Below are 25,438 nucleotides of genomic sequence, written 5' to 3'. Positions count from 1 at the left end.
TACGTTAAGGAATCTGCGGCTAGTCGGTCCTATCAGATAGACTTATCAAGCATCTAGCTTGAGAAGATCATTTACAAAGGCGCGCCTTTTTGCTTAGATTATAGGTTTATGATATGTCCTGCATTATAACATCTGCCACAAACATAGGTTTTGTAGTACAAAGAAGCTCAAGTGGAAGCTAAAAGCTCTCTTTCAATAACTTCCCTTAATTAGCTGGAACCATAACCAACCAACCAACCACTCCTTACCATCTCTCTGAATCAAAAAACCTCCAGAACCAACTGCACCCGCATCCAAGGAAATTATACATTCTTTGTCTATTTCAAAATGTTTTAAACAAGGTGCTCTTATTATTTCCTTCTTTAGTAAACTGAAAGCATTTTCTTGGTCAACACTTCAAATTTCACAATCTTCCTCAAAATCTTTATTAAAAGCTCAACCTTAGAATCATAATTTTGTACAAACTTTGAATAGAATTCAGTTAAGCATAAGAAATAGGCCAATTGTTCCTAGACTGCGGTGCAAGTGCATTTCAAATAGCTTTAACATGATCTTTGGGTGTAATTCCTTCTGATGAAACGCAATTTCCTAAGTACTCTACTTTGTCACTCGCAAAACATTTATCCATTTAGAGTGCCAACCCCTTCTTGTGCGAAGCTTCCCAAACGTTCCATAAATTTTTGTTATGTTCCTCCATGTCCTTCCTAAAAACCAAAATATCATCCTGGAAAGCGACAGCTCATTTAATGCCTTCAAGAATCTCTTTCATAATCCTTTGGATTACAGCAGCGGCGCTGGCTAATTTGAATAAAATGTGTTCATACTGAACTAAACCCTCCGGTGTAATGAAGGTGGTAAGAAACTTAGTATCTATCTGTAACACTACCGCTAGTGAGGGTGATACGCACTAGCCAAATCTAAGGTGGTGAAAATTGCATCTCCAGTAAAAGGGAAACTAGTTCATGGATATTAGGTAAAGGGTGTTGATCAACCTATATTGCCTCATTCATAATGCGGAGGTCCACCCACAACCTAAGATCAATAGACCAACAAAAGAGGCCCTTTTACATTGTTGGTTTAATGCTGCATGCACTGCTACCCATAAGCGTTTTAAAGCTTGCATTAAAATCTATCACACTATGGTTATTCGTAGAGCTCGATAGGCATATAAGAACATTGTGGAGGCTAGGAAAAAGGAAATAAGAACAAAAACCTGGGAAGACTTGACAGCCACTGCCTCCTTAAGGCTCAGCGCAAAATTCTGGGAGGTAGTAAATCACTTTTTTTGCTCAGATTCTGACACCCCCAAGATTGAAGCTCCCATCCCCGAAGTTGAGTGGGTATCCCATTTTACGGGAGTTTTCCACACTGATCAGGAAGGTCAACTCCACATTGTTGATCCACCTGGGCATGTAGAGTCGGATGTAGCTCCAGCCCCTTTGCTCAGGCCTATTGAATTAGGAGAGGCAGTTTTGGTGACAAACCGCTCAGCCCCTGGCCCCGATGGGGAGCCTGTTGATGTATTTAAATCAAACATATACCTTTGGGGTCCGGCCTTAGCAAACGTTTTAAGGTGCATAGTGGAAGGCCACATACCCAAGTTGTGGCGCTCTGCCACCTTAATCCTCATTTTTTTTAAAAGGAGATAAATCGCGAGGCTGCGGCTGGTGCAGCTTCGCATTTTGCATCGCTCATACTACACCAGGTGCTTACTACATAAGATGGGCAGAGCATTGCACCCCTTCTGTTTGCGTGGTTGTGGGGAGGAAGGAACCTTTTAACACACTATTTGGGAGTGTCCTGCCGTCCAAGACTTCTGGAAACAAGTGATGCGGACAATGTCGCAGGCATGCGGGGTGTCGTTGGTGCCGTAGCCTCGGCGCTGTCTGTTAAATGTGTGGGAACCCAATGATCTCAGCCACCAGGCGCAGGGCTGGGTAACGCTGGGGATAATGATGGCCAAAAGGAACATAGCCCAAAAATGGGGAGCGGTGGGGGTGCCGTTGCTGACCGCATGGAGGGGAGATATGGATGTAGCCATGTTCGCTGAGCGATCAGCATTTATCAGGCGGGGATGCCCTCGCAAGTGGGACAAGGTATGGGGGCATACACTTAAAAATACAAAATCAGTTTCGCTACTTAGAAATAACTTTTAGCTCTACTCTAGATGGAAGGCACATATTCAAACGAAATTCTTATAAATGGGCATAAATACGGAAGCTATCTTCCGTTTTTCAAGGACTCTAAATCACAAACCCCTGCCCGAGATATGATTGCATGTTTAAATCAAAATGTATTACGGCTGCTGTGTGGAAGTTCCAAAATGTGGATAAACTGTATATTGAAAATTGTTTTAACCATAGATTGCTGGCACTGCCAATTTTATTTAACACCTGAAGCTGGGCATCCCGTTTACAGGGGACCAGATAAAAAGCGCCCCACTCTTGTTGTGGATCAAATGCTGGCTGAATCCTAAGGCCGAGCTGGTAGAGTGTATCTCTGACTGCTTAGCCATACAAAATGTTAACAAAATCCTGTGGTTGGTTTATATTAAATCGGTTTTCCTGAAATTGGGCCTTACTGATATGTTCACACATCCCTGGGGCATTAAGGCAGAGGAAAGAGCAATTGTGAAATCATTCCATGCCGAGTTTTGTAGGGATGAAAGAATACAGAGCGTGTTCAAAATGAAGTCTGTGGAGTTGCATGCCCATATATCAACGGGCACTAATGTCAAATCTTACTTGATCTGGATTGATAATACATTTCACCGCTTGGTGTTAAAATGTTTTAGACTAAATCTTGTTAATTTGAAATCTGCTTCCCCAACACTGTGTACATAGAATTATGAATTACCACCATGTCATTGTAACAATGCGTCTTCACATAGCACATGCCACTACCTTATTTTATCCTTTATACTCCGGTGCAAGAGTTGCCGTCATAGTACCTGTACTGTGTCAGGAAGGAATTACAACTTGTCTGCCTGCAGTGGAGTGCTTACAAAAATTTGACTCAAAAGACTTGTGCTATGCAGTCCTAAATTTTGTTAAGCGTGCGCTAAATATTCGAAGACGCTATGAGCCGATAACCTTTGGCTGTAAACAGTATTTTACGTGATTACTTATTATATTCCTTATGAGTACTATTGCTAGATACTAACGAATGCATGTTTTCGTCCATTTAAGATAAATCTTTTAAAATGACTATTTTTAAAAAAGTAATATTTTATCATGTTTTTTGTATATGTTTTATGCTTTTATAGCAAATATAAATATAAAGTTGATTTTGACTTGCCTGGCCTAGGCATTTTATTAAAGTGCATTCAAACACACTTTGTAATTTTCATATTATGGGGGCAACAGCAGTGGTAACACCCATTCTTCATAGAACAGAGCAGAAATTGTGCAAGCTTCCCCTAATCTGAGGAGAAGTACGGCACAAGCTTTCTCCATCTCAGGACAGATACAAATTGGGCAGGAGCGCTACTTCCTCAAAGAACAAATACAGCATGGCAATTGCAAAGCATTCTTTCCGGTCTCGCAAAAGACAGCACGTGCAATCTTGCATTCCCAGCAGGCTAAATTCAGCAGGCCAGATAAGTACAAGCTTTCAATGCTCGCAGATCATGCACAGCATGAGTGGCATATAGGTCACAGATATCTTGAGCGTGTCATTAAGTCACTCAGGGCCGGCCTTAGGCATGTGCAAGCTGTGCACCTGCACAGGGCCGCCAAACCCCAGGGGCCGCCATGAGGAATCGGATACAATACATATTCGTGGCAGCCCCTGGCAGGGATTTGGCACATGAACGACTGAGGCGTGCTAAGTTGGATGGACTTTTCAATTAGTTGCACTCATGCGAATATCTTGTTTTGTTTTTTCTCTGGAACCGAGGGCGTATAGATTCTATAAGTGAAGGCCCTCTGTACAAGTTCCATTTATTTATTTATTTGGGGGATTACATAGGGCTGACCACTCATTGTGAAGTAGCGCTTTACAATGAAGATGGCGGACATAAAAAGAATCGCTTTAAAAGAATACTGCCCCGACATACAATTCCAACGAGCAAGTAGATGCAACAGAGGAACATGCGAGCAAGTATACACTGCGACCATCTTGTCACATATAATCTAAGTGGGGGTGCCAGTTTGGGGTTTCTGTAAACGAAGACGCGGGTGGGCGTCGAAGTTTTTCCATCGTGTTATTTAACAAGTGAGCATGACGTCACACCCGTTCTACTGTCTAACTGTTTCTCTTGGGGTTGCAGGTCAGGCGCTGTCATTTGTAACATGGACATCTTAATGACCAACAGGACCAGAGAAACACCTTCCTAAACTCCGGCTCACCCGGACCCCCTGTTCCGGGGCCCCCTACCTATGCTCCCTGCACAGGACCACCATGAGCCTAGAGCCGCCCCTGAGTCACTGAGAGGAACGTATAGATGAATGAGTGAGTTAATAAGTGAGTTTTGACACCATTCTCACTTATGTGATAGTCCATATCGGATTCCTGATGGTCCTGCTGCTGTCGCTCGGTGACAGTCGTCTGTGTTGATTCTTCGTGTTTTCTACCTATTGAGGAGTAGCTGCAGCCTAGTAGGCCACTGTTTTTGAAGAAGCACACCTTAAGTAACTATGCTTTAAACAGGAACACAGGTGCCAACCTATTTGAAAAAGTTTTGAATGCACGCACCTAAAGCTGTGCAATCCCTGTTTGGGGCTGCACCTGATCAAAATGCTGAGAGCTGTCAGTGGTCATTTGTACATGTGTGAACTTGTGCCCGCAGTGGTGACGTCACACTACTGAAGTCTTTTCTTCAACGCAGAGGGCAGGGGTCCTTCACATACAGGTGATGTGCGTGGTAATCTCCTCTTCTAAATCACCACCTCTAACAAGAGATGTGATTAGACAGACGATTTCTGACGTCGACAGCAATCCTAAAGCGTCGTTATATTATGTTTTCGTTGTTCATCGTCTCTCATTTAACTTTAAAGCAATTGGACGCTCCCTCGTTCCTTCTGGGGTCTGTTATTTGAAGATCCCTCTTTACATCAAGGCAGCGGCCCAGGCGCAATGTTCCTGTTTCTACCTGGCGGACTTTATTGTTCTGTAGTGCATACATCATCCGGCATTCATGTGCTGCTGAGTGAATTTGTTTCATGGCATAACTCATGATGTACAAACATACCCAACAACCACCAATTCTCAGTTTTCAGTTTTGCGTTTTGTCCTTCTGGCTCCAGTGCGCAGCTGAAAAAGGCCAGCACTGCATAGGGTCACACATGACGTATTCACCGAGGAGCTATACCTGAACATCGCCGAACGAAGCGGATTGGTTTCGCACCAAATGTAATCCAGGACAGACCAGGCTGTAAAGCTGCATTCAGGAGCAGCCGGATTGTCAAATAACTTACATCATATGTCCGGGCCTGTATGTACTCCTTTCCTTCAAGTATGGGGTATGTTTTAGGTACACTTATGGTAACGTCACATAAGGCTCTTGAAGGATGCCATTCTATTTGCCCTGGGCTGTAGTCTGACACTGTGCTTGGTTGATGCTTTGTCGAAGAGCCGCTCAAAGTGTCACACGCATGACATTGAAGAGTCACACATGAATACAAGGAAACCACACAAGTGTCACTCGCAGGCAATCGTAAAACTTGGCAGCTATGGGTGAGTGGCAATATTTCGACAATGCTGCACCATTTCTGATGTGGGTTCGGCCGCCTGCACCCAGTCTATAACAGCAACGAGAGCACCGTGGCCCAGGTCTTTAGAAAGCCTCTGGTCGCGCTGGCACCAGCCGGATGGCAAGGAAGGCAAGGCTTAACTCAAACCAAAAGGAATGTTCAGAGTAAAACCCCTCGTTCTGATTGGCTGACACCCAAGTCTTGCAACAAGAACAGCCTGAGGCGTGCACACGAGCAGTTGCCCTGGAAACCTGCGAGCATGGACCTCAAACTGAAGAAAAACATTGTGCAACCTCCCTTTAGCAGTTCCCTCGGTTTATACTCAGTTTGAAAAACAATATTCTTCGCTATTCACGCGTGCAGTGATTATCAGCGATTTGTTATGCTGTCGGCTCTACTAACAAGCTGCTTCAGAAAACTCCAGATTGCATTTTTTCATCAAATTCTGCAAACAATCTAAACGCCTTTAGAGCAGTGAAGTTATTTTCTGGCAGATGTACACTTTCCTTTTGCTGACTATGCATAGTGTTCGGTCTTGACTTTTTTTAAACAGAATATACTTCCCTGCGAATGCAACAAATTCTGACTATACTGAGTGGCATAGCACAGGCCTGTAGGAAGCTGGCTCTTTATATAAAATACCAAAAAGATGTATACTGTGCAAAGGGCCCAAGTATTCCCTTACAAGTGGACAGGGGCTTGCTCTAGCAACCTCAAGGTGCTCTTCTAGGGGGCAGTGTGGTCGAGCTGCCTTGGGCATGATCATACGACGTTAAAGATCTTCCGCAGCGACTGCAAGTAACCACAAGCCAGAAGCTCTGCGAAGCGCAATGCTGTGACATTACAGCGATGCAGACATTGTGGCTGAATACAGGAAGGCACTAATAACTCGGTGAGACACCAAGAGGTGTTCAATCAGAACTTCAGTGAACTCCTTTCTTCTGTCCTGCAGATCATCAGCAAACACCTGCACTGACTCCCATAAGACTTTACCAGAAAGGCGCAGCAGGGCTTGCCTTGTTCAAAGCTGCTCACGCAGCTCCATACATTTTCTTTACTAGGGTATCTTGCATCTAGCTTCCTCTGTCTGGTGGAATGATGGTCTCCAGGGTCAAAGCATGTCACTTCCTCACTAAGAATTGCTGAGTTTGAATCCGCTTTCAGAAACGCAGTCTTGCACTGGTGGGCTACACGTCTGTAGAATATGTGCGGCTGTGTTGGAAACAGGTAGCGTGGTGCAGAGCGGGTGGGCCAAACTCCAGAGGAAATGTGTGAAGCATCCACGCAGTACACACAGGCGACACACAAGGCACACTCCAAAAAGAGACGCTACACAAGATTGTGTAAGAATAACTTTTGTATAGAACACAAGGTAAATTTCAGTAATCTCTATACTGCACCAACCGGCGCCAGGTCAATATTTACAGGGGAAGAGTATATACATGGCAGGGCCAATTGGGCCCCTGCCAGAACCATTGCAACGTACAAAGAAAATGACGATAAGTCCATCAGCCTCAGTTCCTGCAATAAAAACACATCAGGGCGTAACATTAGGCATTAGGCCGGAACAACTGCAATGAAACATCCTGGCATCACCATAGGCATAAATGATATGAATGACCCCTAAAGCAGGAACTCTTAGGCATCAAACACACAGTGGTCAGGTATACAGCCTGAATTAGCCCCTTATGCAGGCCGTCACAGGGGACCTGAAAACATGAATACCATGGGCACACCCAAAAACCTTATTAGCATAGGTATAAATCATGAACATGGGGCACACTACGCATAACCACAGGCACGAAACATAAGAGCATGGAGGCATATACCCATTTACATAAATCACTTTAGGGATATACTAAGTAGACCTTGGACATATTCACACTGGCATAGGTCTTAAACGCATGAGGCATAACCCTAGGCGGTCAGGCAGGAAGACCTGTTAGACTGAGCACCAACCATCAGTAGTGTGACCCTAGGAAAGGGCGTTAGACCACGTTATTGGCATAAAGACATTAACATGCATCACCTCGTGAGCAGGAACACTCCTGGGTGCAAACCACCTTAACGTAAGCCCATTATGCCCTAGGCCTCACAGTAAGCATTTCAAGCATGGATACAACACCTCCTATCCGGCATGCACATGAGGCAAAAAAGCATGAGGCCTAAACATAACCTTGTGCGTAACCTTAACCTTAGCAGTGGGCAACATCAAGAGCATGACATTATGCATCACATCAGGGCTTCATAAGCTGTGTGCCAGCATACCCTGGCCTCAAACCCAAACGTGCCCAATTTTGTGGGTTAGTCCTTGGCGTCACTGTTCCGTCGCCAGAGCACTGGCCAGGTGGGAGTCCCTCTTTGGGACTCTGAAGTTCCAGAAATGCACCCTCGTGGTCCTCTAACACTGATATTGCCCACCGGTGCAGCTGCCCGCTGTCAGACGGGGCAGCTGTAAAATTACACAAGCGCAGTGGGCAACGGCCTGCAACAGATTACTGGCACCGGGGGCGGGCACCGGCAATGTGCCCCGACGCACCCCCCAACCACTAGCAGACTGAGCCCCACTCACCAGGCTCTCGGGGCAGGCTCCGGGCGTCTGCTCCCAAGCCCCCTTTTCTTCTTCTTGGCCTGGACACGGCCCGCTTCTCCTGCTGCAGTCAGCAACTCCTCTCTTCCACCGGGTCCTGCTCCTGGGGCCCGGGACTTTGACCAGGAGTCTGCGAGGCTCTGGGCAGCGCAGGCTTCACGCGGGGTTCTCCTCTGCTCACGGGGAGCCCCGCCAACGTCAGCACCTCGCCGGACTTCACCCGGGCCCCCTCCTGGGACCCGGGACTTTTAGGCACGGCTCGAGGGGCTCTCCCTCCACCATGGGAGCCCCGCTGACGACCAACAGCACTTCCGCTGCCTCCGGCTTCCTGTCGGACCCTGGGCCTGCCCCCAGCGATGACGCGACTCCGGGAATCTCGGTTGCTGGGCAACACCTGGTCCCCGTACGGCTCCCTCGCTGACTCGCGGCCATGGCGGGGATTTCAGGCAATTTAGGAGTGCGGGGTGGGCTCCCGCCTTCAGTTGCGAATGCGCCCAGTTGCGGGGTAGGCTCCCGCGGGTTGACAAAGCATCAAGGCGGGGTGGGCACCTGCCCCAGTAAGGCGAATGCGGCGTAGGCTCCCGCCCAATTCAAATTACAAAGCGGGGTAGGCAACCGCTAAAGGCGGCATTCCCGCAGGGTGGGCACCCGCGACAGGCTGCAACATGCGGGGTGGGCACCCGCTGGTGTTAGAAAGTATGAAAAGTGCCGCCATAATGCAGGGTGGGCTCCCGCTTTGACTTAGGCAGTTCTCCCAGGCCTCACAGCGCTGCTGGGTCATTGAGTATATCGCTTCACCGGAGCTTTAGGGGCAAAGGGTAGTGCTCCTCTCCTCCTGGGCACTCAGCACATAGTGCCGCCCACACCAAGCGCTAGATAGCAGGCAGGATACAGTCACTCCAAGCACAGCGCCCACCAAAGATGGCGCTCACCTTACGCAGGGCACGCAGTCAGGGTCCCCCGAGGCGCTAGGGTGCAGGCAGGGAGCGCCGGCCAGTCCAGTATAGCGCTCTTCCTCCTCAGGCGCTAGTCAGCAGAGCAGCAGGCACTCGGAAGTTGATCTCCCTGGTTCCCCTCACACTGGGCAAGGTCAGATAGGCAGGCAGGATTACTCAGCTATCTTGGGGACAGCAGAGCCTCAGCTCAGTCAGCCACAGTAGTGTAGTCTCCTCCTAGCTCCAACCGCCTATACTCCAACAGAGGTTCCCCTGGTCCAGTAGCGCCCTAACTATGGCACTCCCTGGCCCTGTGGACAGCAGAGGGGTGCAGATAAGCTCAGGGCCCAGCACACAGGCCCATGTTGCGGTACCCCCTGGCAGCAGGTCCCCTCTCTCTCAGGTCCACGCTCTGACTGAGCACATGGCAGCCCAGCTCCGCTTTTATATGCCCCTCACCCCACCTACCAGACAGTGTCAGAAGCTTCTAGAAGCGTCTGGGGAAACTGGCTCTAACTGGCCTAGGGAGATGTGTCCAGGGTGCCAGGCTTCCCTTCAAAAGCTGGGGTTGCTGGGAAATAACAACTAGACTGGTAACCCAGCTCAGTCAGGCGGCACAACCACACAGCCATGGCATCCATTTTAAAAGTAGCATGTTAAAATAGGGAAAGTCAGTCTGCGCACGCCATTGCGCAGCATGCATTATGGCATCTCACACTACACATGGCCTATACATTTCTCTACCATGGGGGAGATAAAGGTGCGTACACCATTGCACAGCATTTAACATTGGCGTTCAACATGCATTTACATAACCTGTGGTTTCCCATAAAAGCGAAAAAATTCAGGGAAAAGGGCCAAGTCCAACAGGCTGTTGTTTAATTTGCAGGTGTTATAAATGAAGCTTCTACAACTGCTGCACATCACGGCATCAAGGGAAGCTATGGTACGGATTTCATTCTCTTTTGTAGTGTTTCCATAACTACAGAGATTGATGATTGTGATCTTTCCAACAGAACGCTGAGCTTTACAGCATCTCTCAGAAGAACCTCCTTGAATGTGGAGATATTGTTTGCAAGGAGCACCTGGAGATGATGTTGGGATGTATGAGTTAGAGCAGGGGTACTCATAGTACGGCCCGTGGGCCGCCAGCGGCCCGGCAAGCCTTCCCTGGCGGCCCGCGGACCTTGCAAACATCGTACCTGTGCAAGCACCGCCGGTTGCAGCAGCGCGGAGCTATGGGGGCCGGGCGATTCTTTTAAAAGCCAAGTCACTTGTTAATGAGGTTTTGTTGTATTTAACCTCTTCTTAGCGCCCCTGCATCTTCCCTCTGAATGAGTGGAGATGCAGGGGCGCTAAGAAGAGATGAAATACAACAAAGCCTCATTAACAAGTGACTTGGCCTTTAAAAGACCTGTGAAGTACTTGGGTGCGGCGGCTGTTTGTGTTCCAGGGTAGCTGACTCAGCGCCGGGTGAGGTGACGGGGGGGGGGGGAACAGCAGCTAGTGAGAGTAGCCGGTGAGTTTAAAGCAGGAGGAAGACAGAGTGCGACAGAGGGATGGAGAGAGGGGGAAGACAGAGCAGGAGACAGGGAGGGAGAGAGAGAGACAGACAAGTTGGGAGAGGGAGGGAGACAGAGGGAGGGAGGGGGACAGAGGGAGAACAGATTGAGAGGGAGGGAGACAGAGAGGGAGGGAGACAGTGAGGGACGGAAACAGAGAGAAAGGGAGACAAACTGATTGAGAGAGAGGGAGGGAGACAGGGAGAGAGAGAGGGAAGGAGAGAGAGGGAGGGGGAGAGAGGGAGGGAGACAGAGAGGGAAGGAGAGAGAGAGAGGGAAGGAGAGAGAAAGGGGGAAGGAGGGAGACAGAGAGGGAGGGAGACAAACACAGTGTGTGAGGCAGAGGGAGAGGGAGACAGGGAGGGAGACAGAGGGAGGGAGACAAGAGGGAGGGAGGGAGGGAGGGAGGGACTGAGACAGACTGCGGGAGGGAGAGAGAGAGAAAGGGAGGGAGAGAGAGAAAGGGAGACAGAGGGAGAGAGAGAGAGAGAGAGAGAGAGAGAGAGAGAGAGAGAGAGAGAGAGAGAAATAGATAGAGAAGGAGAGTGAGGGAGGCAGAGCTAGATAGATAGATAGATAGATAGATAGATAGATAGATAGATAGATAGATAGATAGATAGATAGATAGAGATGTGTGAATGCCGGGTCTGGTGGCTCAGTGGACGAAGGGGCCTGTGTTCAACCTCATGGTCACAGCTTTTTTTTTGATCTAGCCCCGCCCCCTCCCCCACTGCCCCCGCCCCCACCGGTGCGGCCCTCGGCCACAAACCACGCTGTAAATTTGGCCCCCGAGAGAAAGTTTGTGAGTACCCCTGAGTTAGAGGTATACTAGTTATAGTGTGTGACTGAATGCTTGAAGAGGACGACAAAGATGACCTTCTTTATTGAGATAAACTATCGTGGGATGGATGGAGGCTCCAGAGTAATACCAGATTTTGGAGTAGACCCATTTGGAGGAGTTTTATCAAATGGTACGATCTGTACCTTAGATTTCGAGGGTGGAACCAGAAGGTGCAACAGTATCTGTACCGGGACAGCTGTATAAACTACAATACCCAGCTAGCGGTCTTGTATTGGAGACCATGCTGGTGGTGCAGATGAAGAGCATATCCTCATTGCTGTAACAGATTTCTTCTTCGATGGAAAAGATTTGTGCAAAGACTTTGAGTGCCTAGAGTTAAACGTCCTGATGACAAACTGCCTTGGCATTAAAGCAGCAAATGTTTTACAGCATTAGGTTTCAATGCCAACTATGTCTCCGACGGCAATATCTTGGATAGCCTTAGTGTCGACATTGGGGTTGATCCAGTTTCCGACAGGGAACAGGTGGGTACAGCGAAAGTCTTTGATGTCAAAATGTTTGATGTCAAAGGGCGTGATGCCCTAATCTGGAGCTGTATTGCTTCCTGTGCTGCCTCCTCTCTTGGACCCCCCTCTAGCCGATCGATGGGTCACTAGCTGTATCCCAGCGGAAGGAACCCCTACACTGAGTCACTGGCTGCTTTGCTTCTCCTACTGCCAGAACACTTAACTGGGATGGCCTCTAGATGGCAATAAAGAAGTGGAAAAACACAAAATTCCTGTCAGAGAAAACCTATAATCTCAAAAAGGCATCAAGTGAATAATTTCAAGAACAAAACCGAGCTGTAAAATCCTAAAAGTTGTACGATATCCCCCCCAAAAAAGTGTCGTTTTCATTTTTAAGTCACACCACAGTCCTAGCTCTCCATTACAGGAAAAACACCAACTGAAAGGAAGTCCACCAATATTCGACATGAAACCAGAACTTTACAAATTCTGTCTTTCATTGGTTTGATGTAAATCAGTTCATAAATTTAGTGCTAGTAAAGTGTCTCGGAAGGGCATAACATTTATTATAGATTTCCAGGTGTACATGTTGGCATCCACGTTAAAGACGCAGGGACCCTTGGCTTATGGCACGGGCATCAAATAAATCATACAATATAAGTAACCTGTTAAACACTGGGACCTAACAAACAGCCCTCTGCTGCTGGAAGACGCATTACACTTTTCTGTTCCTCTTAAGTCAAGTTATTCTGTAAAGTGTAGGTTTACTAGTTTGGGGGGCGGGGGTGGTACCAATTAATACAAATTGTCGAACAGTAGGTTGTCAACTATCAGTTTGAGAGAACTAGTATTAGATCACATAAAACTGCATTGCAACAAGTAACTTCCACAAACATGAACATTTGATGAGAGAGTAAGAGCATGATCTATGATACATTCATAGGTAAAATATAACAGGTGAGTATATAAAAATATACAATGATTTTTTCAAACAGAAGTGCTGTTGCTCTTTGCTGCTCCCATACAATTCCTCTATCCTGATTAGCCATTTCCAGTTGCAATATGTTTAAAATCGCCACTCAACATGGTCCCGTAACACATTAACTTTAGCGAAATTTCAGGTTCCTATCTAGTCAAGGATTATTTAAATATTCGTACAACACCATGCACCGAAAACTCTCAGAATGAAACCGGAATCCAAAATAGTTCCTCTCACACTACAATCTCGGCTTTGCCCTTATTAAGAACTCCATTGTGCCCAAAGTGCACATAAAACCACAGTGGGGCCTAAAGTGGGCCTAAGCACAGGGAACCACTCCGCACCTTTCTAACATTTTATCAAATACTCTAAAGTACCTCTTTCCAACAGCCTCCTGAGTTCCTTACTGTTCACGGACCACTTCACACTTGTCTCATACTAAGAAGCTTAGACGCCCCACGGTTACAGCAGTATACAAAAAGACATAACTTCGACAAAATATGTGTTTGTGCATACCAATTTAGAAAAAGTACTTAAAAAAAGCCATTTTAGGTGGTGTAGGGAAGGATATATCTTTTACAGAGGTTTCTCTTCAAAACATACAAAAAAAAAATCACTCCTTACATATTTGCGTTTTCCTCGAAGCATTCAATATATATAACTGTTATCCAAGCATCCTTGCCTGATAGTACTCGAGTGCCCTTACCTAAGTTGTGCTTTAAGCTCCGTGAACCTGGGCCTTCGGCTGGGGTCATACGCCCAGCACTTCGTCATAAGGCTGTAGAGAGTGGGAGGGCAGTTCTGAGGCATTTGTAACCGTTCTCCATTCTCAATTCGACCAATCACATCGTTGTTCTTCACTCCTTGGAAGGGCTTCACACCATACATTAAAATTTCCCACATGCACACACCTTTGGAGAAAAAAAATGCAATTGAGTACAAAGACCACAGGAGGAACATACACCCTTTGGAAATTCACATTTTACGGGTAAGGATGTGCCCTAACAGCAAGAGTGCATCACCTGAAAGGAATGCACTCATGAATCAAACAGGACCAGCTAATCCCAAAGGAAGGTGCTTTAAGTAAAATAGTCTCTGACATCTCAAACAATAGGTGTTACACAATAAGTAAAAACAGAAATAGGGGTGTTTTAATACTTCCCTCTAAAACACTGACTTACTATTGCAAATACTTAATGGAAAATTCAGTCATATGCACATTTAGGGAAGGTGTGCTGGAAGTCACTGGAATAGCCTGTCATGTTACCTCTGCATGAATTTCTCAAATGTAGTTATTTTCTATGTAGATATCACATGCTAGGGATCCTCCACAGTTGGAAATGAGGCACTGACTACACATAAGAAGCAGCACGCTTTTCTGATGACTTGCCACATGTATCTGTGTATTTGACAATCACTGCTTGCCCGGGCACGTTTTCCACAATTCGCTTGGGCACACAGCAGGCACTTGTCAATGCCTACCACCTCCCCAACTCCCACAAAAAGACCAATGTCGTCTCTGTAAATGTCATCTTCAGTGTATTACAAAAAGTGGCAATTTGGTCCAAAGACAAAAGTGTTTGTGGAAAGAACATTTGCATGCTAAACAAACCAAGGGTTGCGAGTAGTCCATATTGCTGTGTAATGGCAATGCATATACTGATTACCCAGAGCCCTCAATAGGCAGTGTGTTCAATTATTATTTCGAACAGCGGTTTCATCTGACATTTGGCTTCACTGTTGAACTTGTCTTTGGAGCTTTGAGGTATTGGCGATTTAGAACACTGAATACACCTCTATATATATGAGGAGAGAGGGAGACAGAGAGGGCGGTGACAAAGTAAAATACCATGAAAAGCTATTACTGCCTTACAGCATCCCAAGCCACCATAAGTATACCCTTCTCTTTATTTGAAGGGTTGGGGCTAAATTTAAACGATGCCTCAATTTCCTTGAGTGCTTTGCTTAGAGACACTTTGGGGGTGAGTTCTTGCTTGATTCAATAAACATGGGAGGCTAGAGGTGAAGCTGGGAGATGTTATTTGAAGGTCTGCAGAGCTTTTGAAAAGATAATGGAAGGAAGACATATGAATTCGTCTTTTTAAAGTGGACAGCATCGTTTCTTCCTACTGGAAAGCGTGGTCTTTGTGCCACGACTATTCATATAGAGCGCGGCGTGGGGCCAAGGTGCGCGATTTGAGGCTAGGCACTCCAGAAAAATATAACATGCTTTTTAATGGCCCATCTGATGGCACAATCATGTGTGAGCCAAAAGTACGAATGGAGATGAAAGTTATATATTAACAATCACAATCTTTAGTAACACCGTGGGCTTAAAACCATGTATGCTTAAATTGTCATAGAATATCAAAATAATTTACAGTCCATACGGAAAGGACCCAAGTTTGTAGGTGTGCGGAAACTCAAAAGGCCCAGCTATTTTGATAAAATCACAGGATAGTTATTAAGAGTTCAAGTGAGTAAGACTGGTAATAAATCTGCTGCGTGAAATGTTGAGGGCAAAAAGCAAATTAGTCATCTGACACTATCTGACATGCGGCATCACATGAATTTTTAAAACGATGAAGCATTTCCTGCTAAAACATACTACAAAAAACACAGGTGCCACGAGCAACAACTGCTCGAGATCTGGCAATTCTTGTTGTTACTGCGCGCTTGAGGTAACATTTCACAGCGGACAGCACATGATTGTGGGATGAGGCATAGTGGTGCAATTCCAGACATTTTTTGCAGCAAGTGTATAGTGAAATTCCCAACATTAAGCTAGTGTGATTGAAGTATCATACAGTATTTGTCCCGGGTGTCTGCTGGCGAGGTGACAATAGTGTACAGAGGTAATATGTAAACACAACAGATGGTAGTGCTCTGGATATCCGGCATTTTATCCCATGCTGACTAGGCTCCTTCCCTTAGTCCACCATGTTACAAGACATGCAGGACTGCTAAGGAGAGTAAAGTAAGTAAAAATATTTCTAAAGAGCAACGTATGCCGAGGTGTCTTGGCGCTAAAAAGCAATGCCTCAACTAGGTTGGGAGAAGAATTACATTGACTTGGGGGGGGGGGGGGCGCTTCCTAAAAGAGCCTCTATTAGATTGAGATCTGAGGGAGGAAGGCAAGGCATTCCAGAGTTGGGCCGCCAGGTGGGAGAGGCTCCTGCCTCCCCACTTAGCCTTTCTGATCCTAGGGATGGCGACCAGACAAGCATTAGCGGATCTTCAGTCTCGCTGGGGGACATACCAGACATACAGTCATGAGTCAATTTTAAATAAAAGGAAAAGGGAATAAGTGATATAGTTCTCTCACACAAACTTACTAGCCATCCTCCTTCCTTCTCTTCTCATCCATCTCTCACAAAGACAAAAAGCACAGGGCAATTATGAAAGGATTTTTATGTGAGTTCCTAAAAAAATTAATTCAAAGAATACCATTTTTGAAAAAGCATTTCATCTAAACTGTTAATCAATATTTTCAATCTGACTGGCAATTACTATTAGGCAGAAACCAAATCAGAGAAAATACCTTATACTTTTTTTAAGAAGGTCTAAATGTCATTATTCTCTGTTTTGTTTGCTTTTGTAACAACCTTTGACTAGTTGCCTTTTTCATTTTACCCCACCCTCACATCTTGTCACTGGGTGTCTCTTTCACCTGCTTTTTCTCTTCTCACCCCCTCTGATCCCCCACAACTTATTGTTTATGCTTTTTGAGGAGAAGGGAGACTTTTTTTATGCTCCATTATGGACCCAGGTTCTTTCTCCTAACTATTTCTCTAACCTACATCACTCCAGAATTGTTTTCTATCCTTCCTTTAGCATTAAAACTATGTTCCATAACCTGGATTCAACCGTGTGGTCCACAATGCTTCTCTTTTAAGAAGGGATTTTCTTCACTTATTTTAAATAATATTTTTCGAACTCTTCTTGGTTTCTTTTTCTTTTTTATGTTATACCAAAATGTATGCATATGAATGCTCGACCAAAATGTATGTTTATGAAAATGCTTATAAGCTAAATGGGTTTTCAATTATTCCCGTCCTCAGTAGTCGGAAGCTTTGTTTCCATGACTTTAGAAAACCACATTAAAGAAAGAAAATGTTAGTTACTGAAAGTTACTACGACTATCCCTTCATGGATTTCTCAAAATGACTGCCTTTTGACATATTTATCATAAACAGAATGAAACATGTTTGTATTTAGACTGTTTGGTTACACTTTTTAGCTTAAGAGTGGGATGACCAAATATCATTTTATCACAACTGCAGCAAATTATATTATTACTACCACGTTATAAATTTTTGTCATAGTTTTTTTTTGTACTGTCTAAAAGTGGACTTTAGAGGGAGTGGTCAGGAGAATAGATATGATGTTTGACACACACAGTATGTAAGCTGCTGAACACACAAGGACTGGATTTTGTCACATGGCAGGGGGGGGGGGGGAGGGGCGTGATGCAACACATTTGAACACATAATTAACAGATTTCGGGTTATTATAAAGGTCTGGCCTTTTATACCATGCAAACATTTTCTGTAGAGTTCTTCCAAGGCAGCTCAAGTGATTGAACTCCTGAGAGGGTTGGATATGAGGGGGGCATGGACAAAAGACAAGTGTTCTCGGGATCTATGTATCATCAGCCCACAATGATGCACAGTTAATATTTATTCGAATGAGATACGTGGAAGATGGATATACATTCTCCTGCACTCGCCACGTTGGAATAAGGATCAACTATACACCTTTATGGCAAAATAGATGTAGCATTTGCTTCTGGGCTCCAAGTGGGGTACATCAATTGCCTGAAAATGTCAGAAATTGTATCTGGAAGTTCACTTACTGATTTGATGACGGACTAACAATGGGTTTCTCTCCTCATGGCTTCCATTGATATCCGATATCCCTACAAAATGTATGCTCGAAAACACTAAGGCTGATGAGATTGGGGTAGGATACTCTGGTAAGACGTCCACTGAGGTGCACCAGTAGGAACAGTGTGAGGAGGAGTGTGACCAAATGACAGGGCTTTGTTCTTGAAGGGCTTGTTGACTTACATTAAATGAACCTATAACAAGTATTTTGGTGTGCAGGGTGGAGGAATTGCTTTTTTTTATATTGGGGTTTCTTTTACTTCAACTCGAGACAATTTACTTCAACATACCAAGAAAAAGCAATTTTTAAACCAAAAATACATGAAAATTTCGTGAGCACTATTTTTGACAAAACTTACCAAACATCCACACATCACTAGCTGAGGTAAAACGTCTAAAGTTGATCGACTCTGGAGCCATCCATTTGATGGGTAATTTCCCCTTGGAAGCTGCAAAAGATGACATTATGAGCAATTAATACACTTATCGATGGAAACGGAATAGCAGCTCTGCACTTCGTGATTATATGTGGCAGCAGCAATTATAAAAGCGGAAGTGCTGAGATGACTGCAATATTATGATCTTAAGTCACTTTAAAGTGGATAAAAACCTCATGAGAACAGAACCCTTTGTGGTTGTAATCCTGGGCACATCAGAGCATCGGGCTTAAAATGCAAAAAAGCACATCCTGCAGATTGTTAATTAAGGACTGAAGCAAGCAGACTTTGCGCATTCGTCTGTAAATGTCAGAGAATCCCTGTTTATACAGTTCTGGAACACACGGAGTATAAGCATCATGTGTAGAGCAGGGACAACCCTCCCAAATCTTCCAGCACCCAAAGAGTGCTGAAGCTTTTGCTTCAGTGATTGAGGTTCTATGAAGAAAAAACGAGGAAATGGAAGACCTGACTGGAGTGCTCAAGCACCATATTGTGATGACACCAATATTACTATGTCATGGTTTTTAGATGTTATGGGGGCTGGAGTTGCCCAACATTCCTAAAATACAAATTTCTACCTTTTAGACTACAGAGTATATCACGATGCCTTAGACAACACACTCAACAAAGACACAAAACAGAAGGTAGTCAACAGTAGTTGGCAATGCTCAAACCCCCACACATTATCAGATCCCTGTACATACAAAGCACAGACTGAGCCCGGTTAAGCTCTAAAGTCGCTCCCTTATAAGAGCAAAGCAGACACTAAATTAAGTGTCATATAATGTGAATGGACTTGCAGCAGACAGACTTCCACTAAGGTTCACATCCAAGATTAATGGCATATTTTGCACTAAATCTGGAGACATTTTAATGATTTATGATTTGTGCATTTAAATAAGTGAAAGCAAAGGCAAGCAAAAAGAACAAATATATGCTTTACTAGGTGGTCATGTAGCCTCCACACAACTAATCTAAACTAATTCACTTCTATGCCTTGGGATGACTCCACTCTTTTTAGAAGACAGACGCTCTACATAAGTTAGGTTAAACACCGTTAAAAAAGAAGTCCTAAGAATAAGTACACTTTTATTGTATGCTTTACAATAGACGAGCTACAGTTTAAGTGTTATGCTGGGCTTATACTTTCAGTATGTGTCATGATATTCATCAAGCCAACAAAACACAAGACTTAAAAAAAAAAAAAACAAAAAACAAAAAAGGAAGCAAAAAAAATCAAAAAAACATGCTACCAGAAATTGCAATTAGAAGGGAATAGATTACCTTTGTAGTAGGTACTGTCTTCCATATACCGCGACAGACCAAAGTCGCCCAACTTTACGCAGTCCGTGGAAGAAACAAGTACATTTCTAGCAGCAATATCCCTGAAAAACAAATGGCAAATCCTTTGTAAGATTGAACACTTCGACATTCGGGAGTATATCAAGGTCCATCAAAATATGCGACTAAAGCAACACGGCTGAAGAAAGGTTCTGTCTGCTGATGTAATTTAAATACCTGAAATGGGCGTTTCAAGATTAAGGAAGGCACTTAACATATTCCCCAATGCAAGACACTTTAACATTCATGAAATACAAAACACTCTATAATGTGGATGGCATAGGGAGCAGAGTACTTGGCCGAATAGTTTCAGTAAAGTGGTTATAACTTTTCTAGAGGTGGAAGCAGTCACAGCCACTGAGTTCATAGGCTCAAATAAACTAAGATTTACCAAACTCATCTTAATGAAAGTGGGGTCAGGTTTCCTGCAAATGATAAGCAAGGAACTGTAAACTCAATGCTGCAGTGTAATCATCCGTGAAATACCTTGGCCTTGTAGTAATCAATCACGCTCCCAACAGCCAGCTAAAGAGGTCCTTACCAGACTCTAACAAGCATTGACAAAGCAAATAGCTCTCACTTTTATAATGAAATTATCACACTGTTGGCTTTGCCAATGTTTGTCTGTCAAGTATTCTTTAAGAAAAGTCAAAGAACAACACATTCAAAATATTGTAGGAAACTAAAACACTGAACAGAATTTACAATGCAGAAGGAAGTGTCAGAATGTAAAGGGATACTCTTGCTAAGATCACATTTTCTTCCCATAGGATTCAGCCGTTTGGTCCTCTGTAGTAGCCAAGGGAGCAGGTTTATGGGCTTCAAGGAGAAGGGTCATGCAAGTTCATCTTTTGCAACAGATGCTAGCTGAGTGAGCGCTGAAAAGGGCCCTTACCCTTGGGCCATAAAAAGTTTATGTGCCAAACCGTGTACTTTCATACAATATGTGGAATGCAGAAGAGGAAATAAAAACATTTGATGTCAGCTCTTCAGCCACACTGCAGTAAAAATATCCCTGTTGTTGTGCTTTTACAGACAAACTGGGAGGAGGGGAGGGCAATAATTAGGGGGGCTAAGCAGTACAGAAAAGAGAGAACAGAGAGCTAAAAAACACATGCACTCCCATGAAGTGCTAAATGAAAAAGAAAAAATCTTGTTTCCTAAATGTGAGCAGAGGAAGGATACATGTCACCAATCAAAAGGATTGTAAAGAGACTATGTTCCAGCGCCTGAACAAACACAAAAAGAGGAGGGCAAGCCATTAAATAGAGAGCAAGCAAATGACAGTGACAAAGTCAACCACTCATTAGCAATGGACGGGATGCAACTTCACTAAGTTCAAAATAGGACTTTCGCAACCAGACAGCTTGTGGTGACTGCAAGGTAATACTTCTAAAGCACTAGTTGAAATGGCATGTGACAATTCTCTTCAGCCCTCAAAAATCAAAGCTAGCCAGTGCAAGCTGGAGAGGACGCATAGCAGAGTGCACACTGAAGGACTAAGCTTCTGCTCTCTAATGAAAGAAATAGTAATACCTCGCCTCTGCCCAGACCTACCAAGACCTTCCAAAAGAGAAGCTAAGAACAGGACAAAGAGTCCCACATGACCAAAAGAAAAAGAAAAATACTTCAAAAAGTAGAGAGAAAGTGTCTCATTTGATTTAAATTGACTGCATGAAGGGATCCGACGAAGCAACCTTTCAGTCCCGTGAAAGCCATTGACCCTTAGGGCGCAAAGTTGGCTGAAACATGTTGACTGGGCTCTTCCAGAGATAGATGTGAGACACACCCAACGCCTCTTTTTTTCACATCTCAAATTTTTAATACTACCACTACCTTTGATCTTCTTAATAAAGTGTGTCCTTTCTAAAGGTGGGAAGTATTTTTAAACCTTTTTTTCCTCACAGGGTGGAACCCATATGGTCTCAGATTCAAGAGACAAGCCCTCCTTGTGGAGGAAAAGATCCACTGATGTAACGATCAGTGGCTAAGTTTGCCAACAGGAGACATGCCTTTGGCGGAACAACACTGGTCTCACAACAATTTTGGTTTTCCCTTTAGCCCCCCTTCTCAACACAACTCTTCCACTCCATTTGATTTTATCAATTCTCTTCAGCCACCGCCCCTCAACAAAAAGACAGCAATGGTGTAAGCATACTGTACCTATGTACAAATCTCTTGCTCTCCAGGTAGGCAAGCGCTGTGCTGAGCTGGTATGCATACAGAATCAAAGAGGCCAGATCCAAACTGTACTTCCGCACTTGCAGGAATGACCGTAGCTTTTTGAGTAAATAAAATAAACAAGGTGTCAGATTGCACACGCAAGCAAGCAATTCAGTAAGAAAAGGCTTTTTTTTTTAACATCAACCACACAGCTCTGACCAATGCACCTTTCTTTAGCCTTTATTTTTTATCCTTTTAAAAACTCTGGTTTAAACACATAATCATACATTTACATCAACAACAACCAGTACATAACCTTTCATAGCATAACCATGCCATCATACCAGCACATGTGCATCATATGGAATAAACAGACATCTAACAGAGCAATTACTGTCAGACTGTGCTATAAGTAACGCGTAGCAAATTCATAATTGTATAGATTAACTACAATTTCTGCTTATAAAAACCCTAGCCTGCATAAAAAACAATTCAGCTACACGCATATGACAAATATCTTTTTGAAGCACAGTTTTTCCTTTTCCAACATGCTTAAGTCAAACTTGGGCGCTGAAAAGTCTTTGAGAATTAGGCCATGAATCTGCACAACTAATGACCAATATGAAAAAAATATTTACTCTCATCCCATACTTCCTCAGGATCCAGTTTACAGCCTTTGGTCTGCCTGAGTGACAAAGGATCAACATGAATCAAAGAGGACACCGAGAACCTTTGCCATGCAAGCTGAGGTCAGTCACAGAAATGATTGGATGTCTTGTAGGAATCAGAAGGTGATCATACCCCCCTGATACGATGCAGCACCCACGGCAGGCGAGATTGCAGCACCCCATTATAAAGGAAACTGAACAGAGCGAATTAGCTAGCGAAGGAGGCACAGAATAGACACCAATGACACAACCTCAGGCTTTGTGAGAGAATGGAAGGAAAGGGAAATTCATGGGTTCTGTCAGACACAAAAAAGCTTGGTAACAACAACTGAAGCCCGATAAACAGTTAATGGCTTAAAACAGCATGATGCGGTGTGAGAATGGTGATCCACACTGAATGGAATTAAAGAACAGACAAGTGCTACTGGACAATGATTGCATGGCCTTTTGCTGGAAATACCAACATACATTTTTTAGGCGAATTGGCTGTCAATTACCTTATTATTAAAAATAACTTCTGCAAACTTGAAGCTTCCTAGTCCCAGCAGGAGGAATGCTGTTATTTTTCCACCCAATCATATTGTTGGAGAACGTAAGATATCATGGATACATGTCACGTTTTTTCAGCAGAGTGAGAACTATGCTATTTGAGTTCCGATATACGATTTAAGATCTCTGCCACTTTTAGGTCATATATAAGCAAATAAATAAACTATTGGAATTTAGAGTTGTTTCAAGAAATGAAGCCATCAGGCTCCAAACAATTAATTGTCAGAGGTAAAAAATAAAATACATGCCACTAGTACATTGTGCGTTAGATATTAAAATCGGCGATAAAATAAGGGTGTTAAGGTCCATAGAATGCAGCATTTTGGAGTTTATACTGAGTGAGACGTGCGCTAGGGTGAGTGGAGGATGCCAGAATAGTAAAATGAAAGGGAGCATCGCCTATCTAGGCAATGGACAATGATGGAGCAACAGAGACTATTATCAATAAGGGAGAAACACATGCTCTCAATCTACCATCCCTCCTTAACTGCATACTTGGCTCTTCCCATTTCTTTCACTGCTGTGATGAGAAACCATTACATGGTCTGATCACAGCAATTATATTTTGGGGAAACACATAAAGGCAGCTGCTAGCATCCCTGCGGATTGGTCGCGCCATGTTCTCTGTGGCATCCACCACAGCACAAAGGTTAATAGGTGACACCAAAATCTGTCCTCAAATGCCACAAATGACTGAGTAGGAGGAATCACCTCCTGGGTATGTTACAGTAGGGGCCTTCACTACTACCAAGAAAGGGGAATGGTCCCACTGTTCACTAAAAGGGAAGGAAACTATCTGAATGCCCCTCAACAGCTCAATAACAAGTGGAAACAATGCGTTTTTGTGGTCCCCAGTGTTCCAATGGACGGACTGGTAGAATTAGTTTAATACATAACTTGATTCTGAGCAAAACCACAAAAAGTTGCCTATTTTTATAGATTCATTCCACTGCAATGCATTTACTTGTTTTAATCTTTGGCCGCAGTCTTCTTTTATAATGACATTTCATCGTCTGTTTTCCTATAGGGTAACCAGATTTTGAAAACCAAAAACTGGGAGATATCGCAAAAATAGAAGGACGACTACAATTTTGCATCAACCGAGGGGCAAAGAATGTCAGCACTTGTCAACATAGAAACACACTCGAGGTTCTAAGGAAATAAATACAAAGTCAATTTTAAACCCATTATCACGCATCTAAATTACATTGCTTTCTAGTAAGAGCTGCTAACTGCTCGTGCTTTGGAACACACAAAAAACAGCCTTCCACTGTTTTAAAATGCGCCCAAATCGGGCCGCCTGGTCGCCCTAAGCTGAAGTTACTACTCGTATGGCAGACTCTTTAAAATACGAGGTAAACGTGAGTTCTTTTTTTTCATCGAGTGTCTGTCACATCACTTTCATCTTAAATAGCCGAAGGGACAGTCCTAGCCATCTTTTCCAAACTGCAAACCGATTGCATTCAACAGGTTAGGTTCGATTAGATGTGAGAGCTGTACTTCTGTTTATGGTCCCAGTAGTGTGGTATGATTGCTTCCTGCCTTTAAAAAATCTTTTCGGGTTGCCCCCTGCTGTACACAAGTCAGGGCCTTCAGCAGAATAGCAGGAGCGCCGTCCGAATGCCAGTAAATGGTTTAAGATCAGTCATAAGATTCATATCATTCGGCCACCTAGTGGTGAGATCCAGAATTACAATTATCTGAATAACGTTTTATTTTCTTATGTTGCACATCCACACAAAAGCAGTGATCTTTATGTGGCAGGGACAGAGCTGCTGACAATGTTAAATATAGCACTTCAAACCGATTAGCAAACCTGTGCGCCATCTTGCATGTGCACAGACAGGGGTGGCTTGCAAATGTGTGCAATGAGTGCCATGAGGTAGCTTTACATTGGCTCTGTAAAGTTGTCTTGCAATTGGTTCTGTAAAGAGGTCTTGATAGTGAGTTCTATCGTGAGTGCATTACTCCTCTTAGCACATCCTATGGATGCACTGCTTAGCTGTTTATAAGCTGTGCAATAATTCTGTTAAAAGCAATACACAATCCATCTTTATGTGCCATATGCAGCCATTCTTCTGGCTGTGCTTCAAGAAGTAAAGAAGAAATGCATTTGTTTTATTACTATAGAAGCCACCTCAAAAGCAGAATTAGCTCTCTTTTTATTTGAATCTCATAGAAAATGCACTGATTTGATCGACAGAAAAATCGATTATTGTTACTGAGGTTCTAAAACGACATTAGTTCAGGTCAATTTAGGAATAAGGCCTGTATTCTCTCAACCTCCGATATTGATATTATCACAGCCAGAAAAGCGCACCCAT

At 44.1% G+C, this 25,438-nt stretch overlaps 1 protein-coding gene across 18 annotated transcripts in view; it reads right to left on the bottom strand.

Moving 5' to 3' along the window:
- Positions 1–25,438, bottom strand: part of PTK2 (protein tyrosine kinase 2) — a 799,547-nt gene that overhangs the window by 200,188 nt on the left and 573,921 nt on the right. For all 18 annotated transcript variants that reach the window (XM_085604846.1, XM_085604845.1, XM_085604850.1 and 15 more), the window contains 4 exons: positions 21,898–22,013; positions 19,678–19,778; positions 18,313–18,402; positions 13,774–13,978 (listed from right to left, as the gene is read on the bottom strand). In XM_085604846.1, the coding sequence (XP_085460972.1) occupies positions 13,774–13,978; positions 18,313–18,402; positions 19,678–19,778; positions 21,898–22,013 (512 nt within the window). The remainder of the gene's footprint in view (positions 1–13,773; positions 13,979–18,312; positions 18,403–19,677; positions 19,779–21,897; positions 22,014–25,438) is intronic.

This window comes from Triturus cristatus, chromosome 5_1 (genome assembly GCF_964204655.1).
Source record: "Triturus cristatus chromosome 5_1, aTriCri1.1, whole genome shotgun sequence".
Classification (NCBI taxonomy): Eukaryota; Metazoa; Chordata; class Amphibia; order Caudata; family Salamandridae; genus Triturus; species Triturus cristatus.
This window is presented reverse-complemented; position numbering and strand designations above follow the sequence as displayed.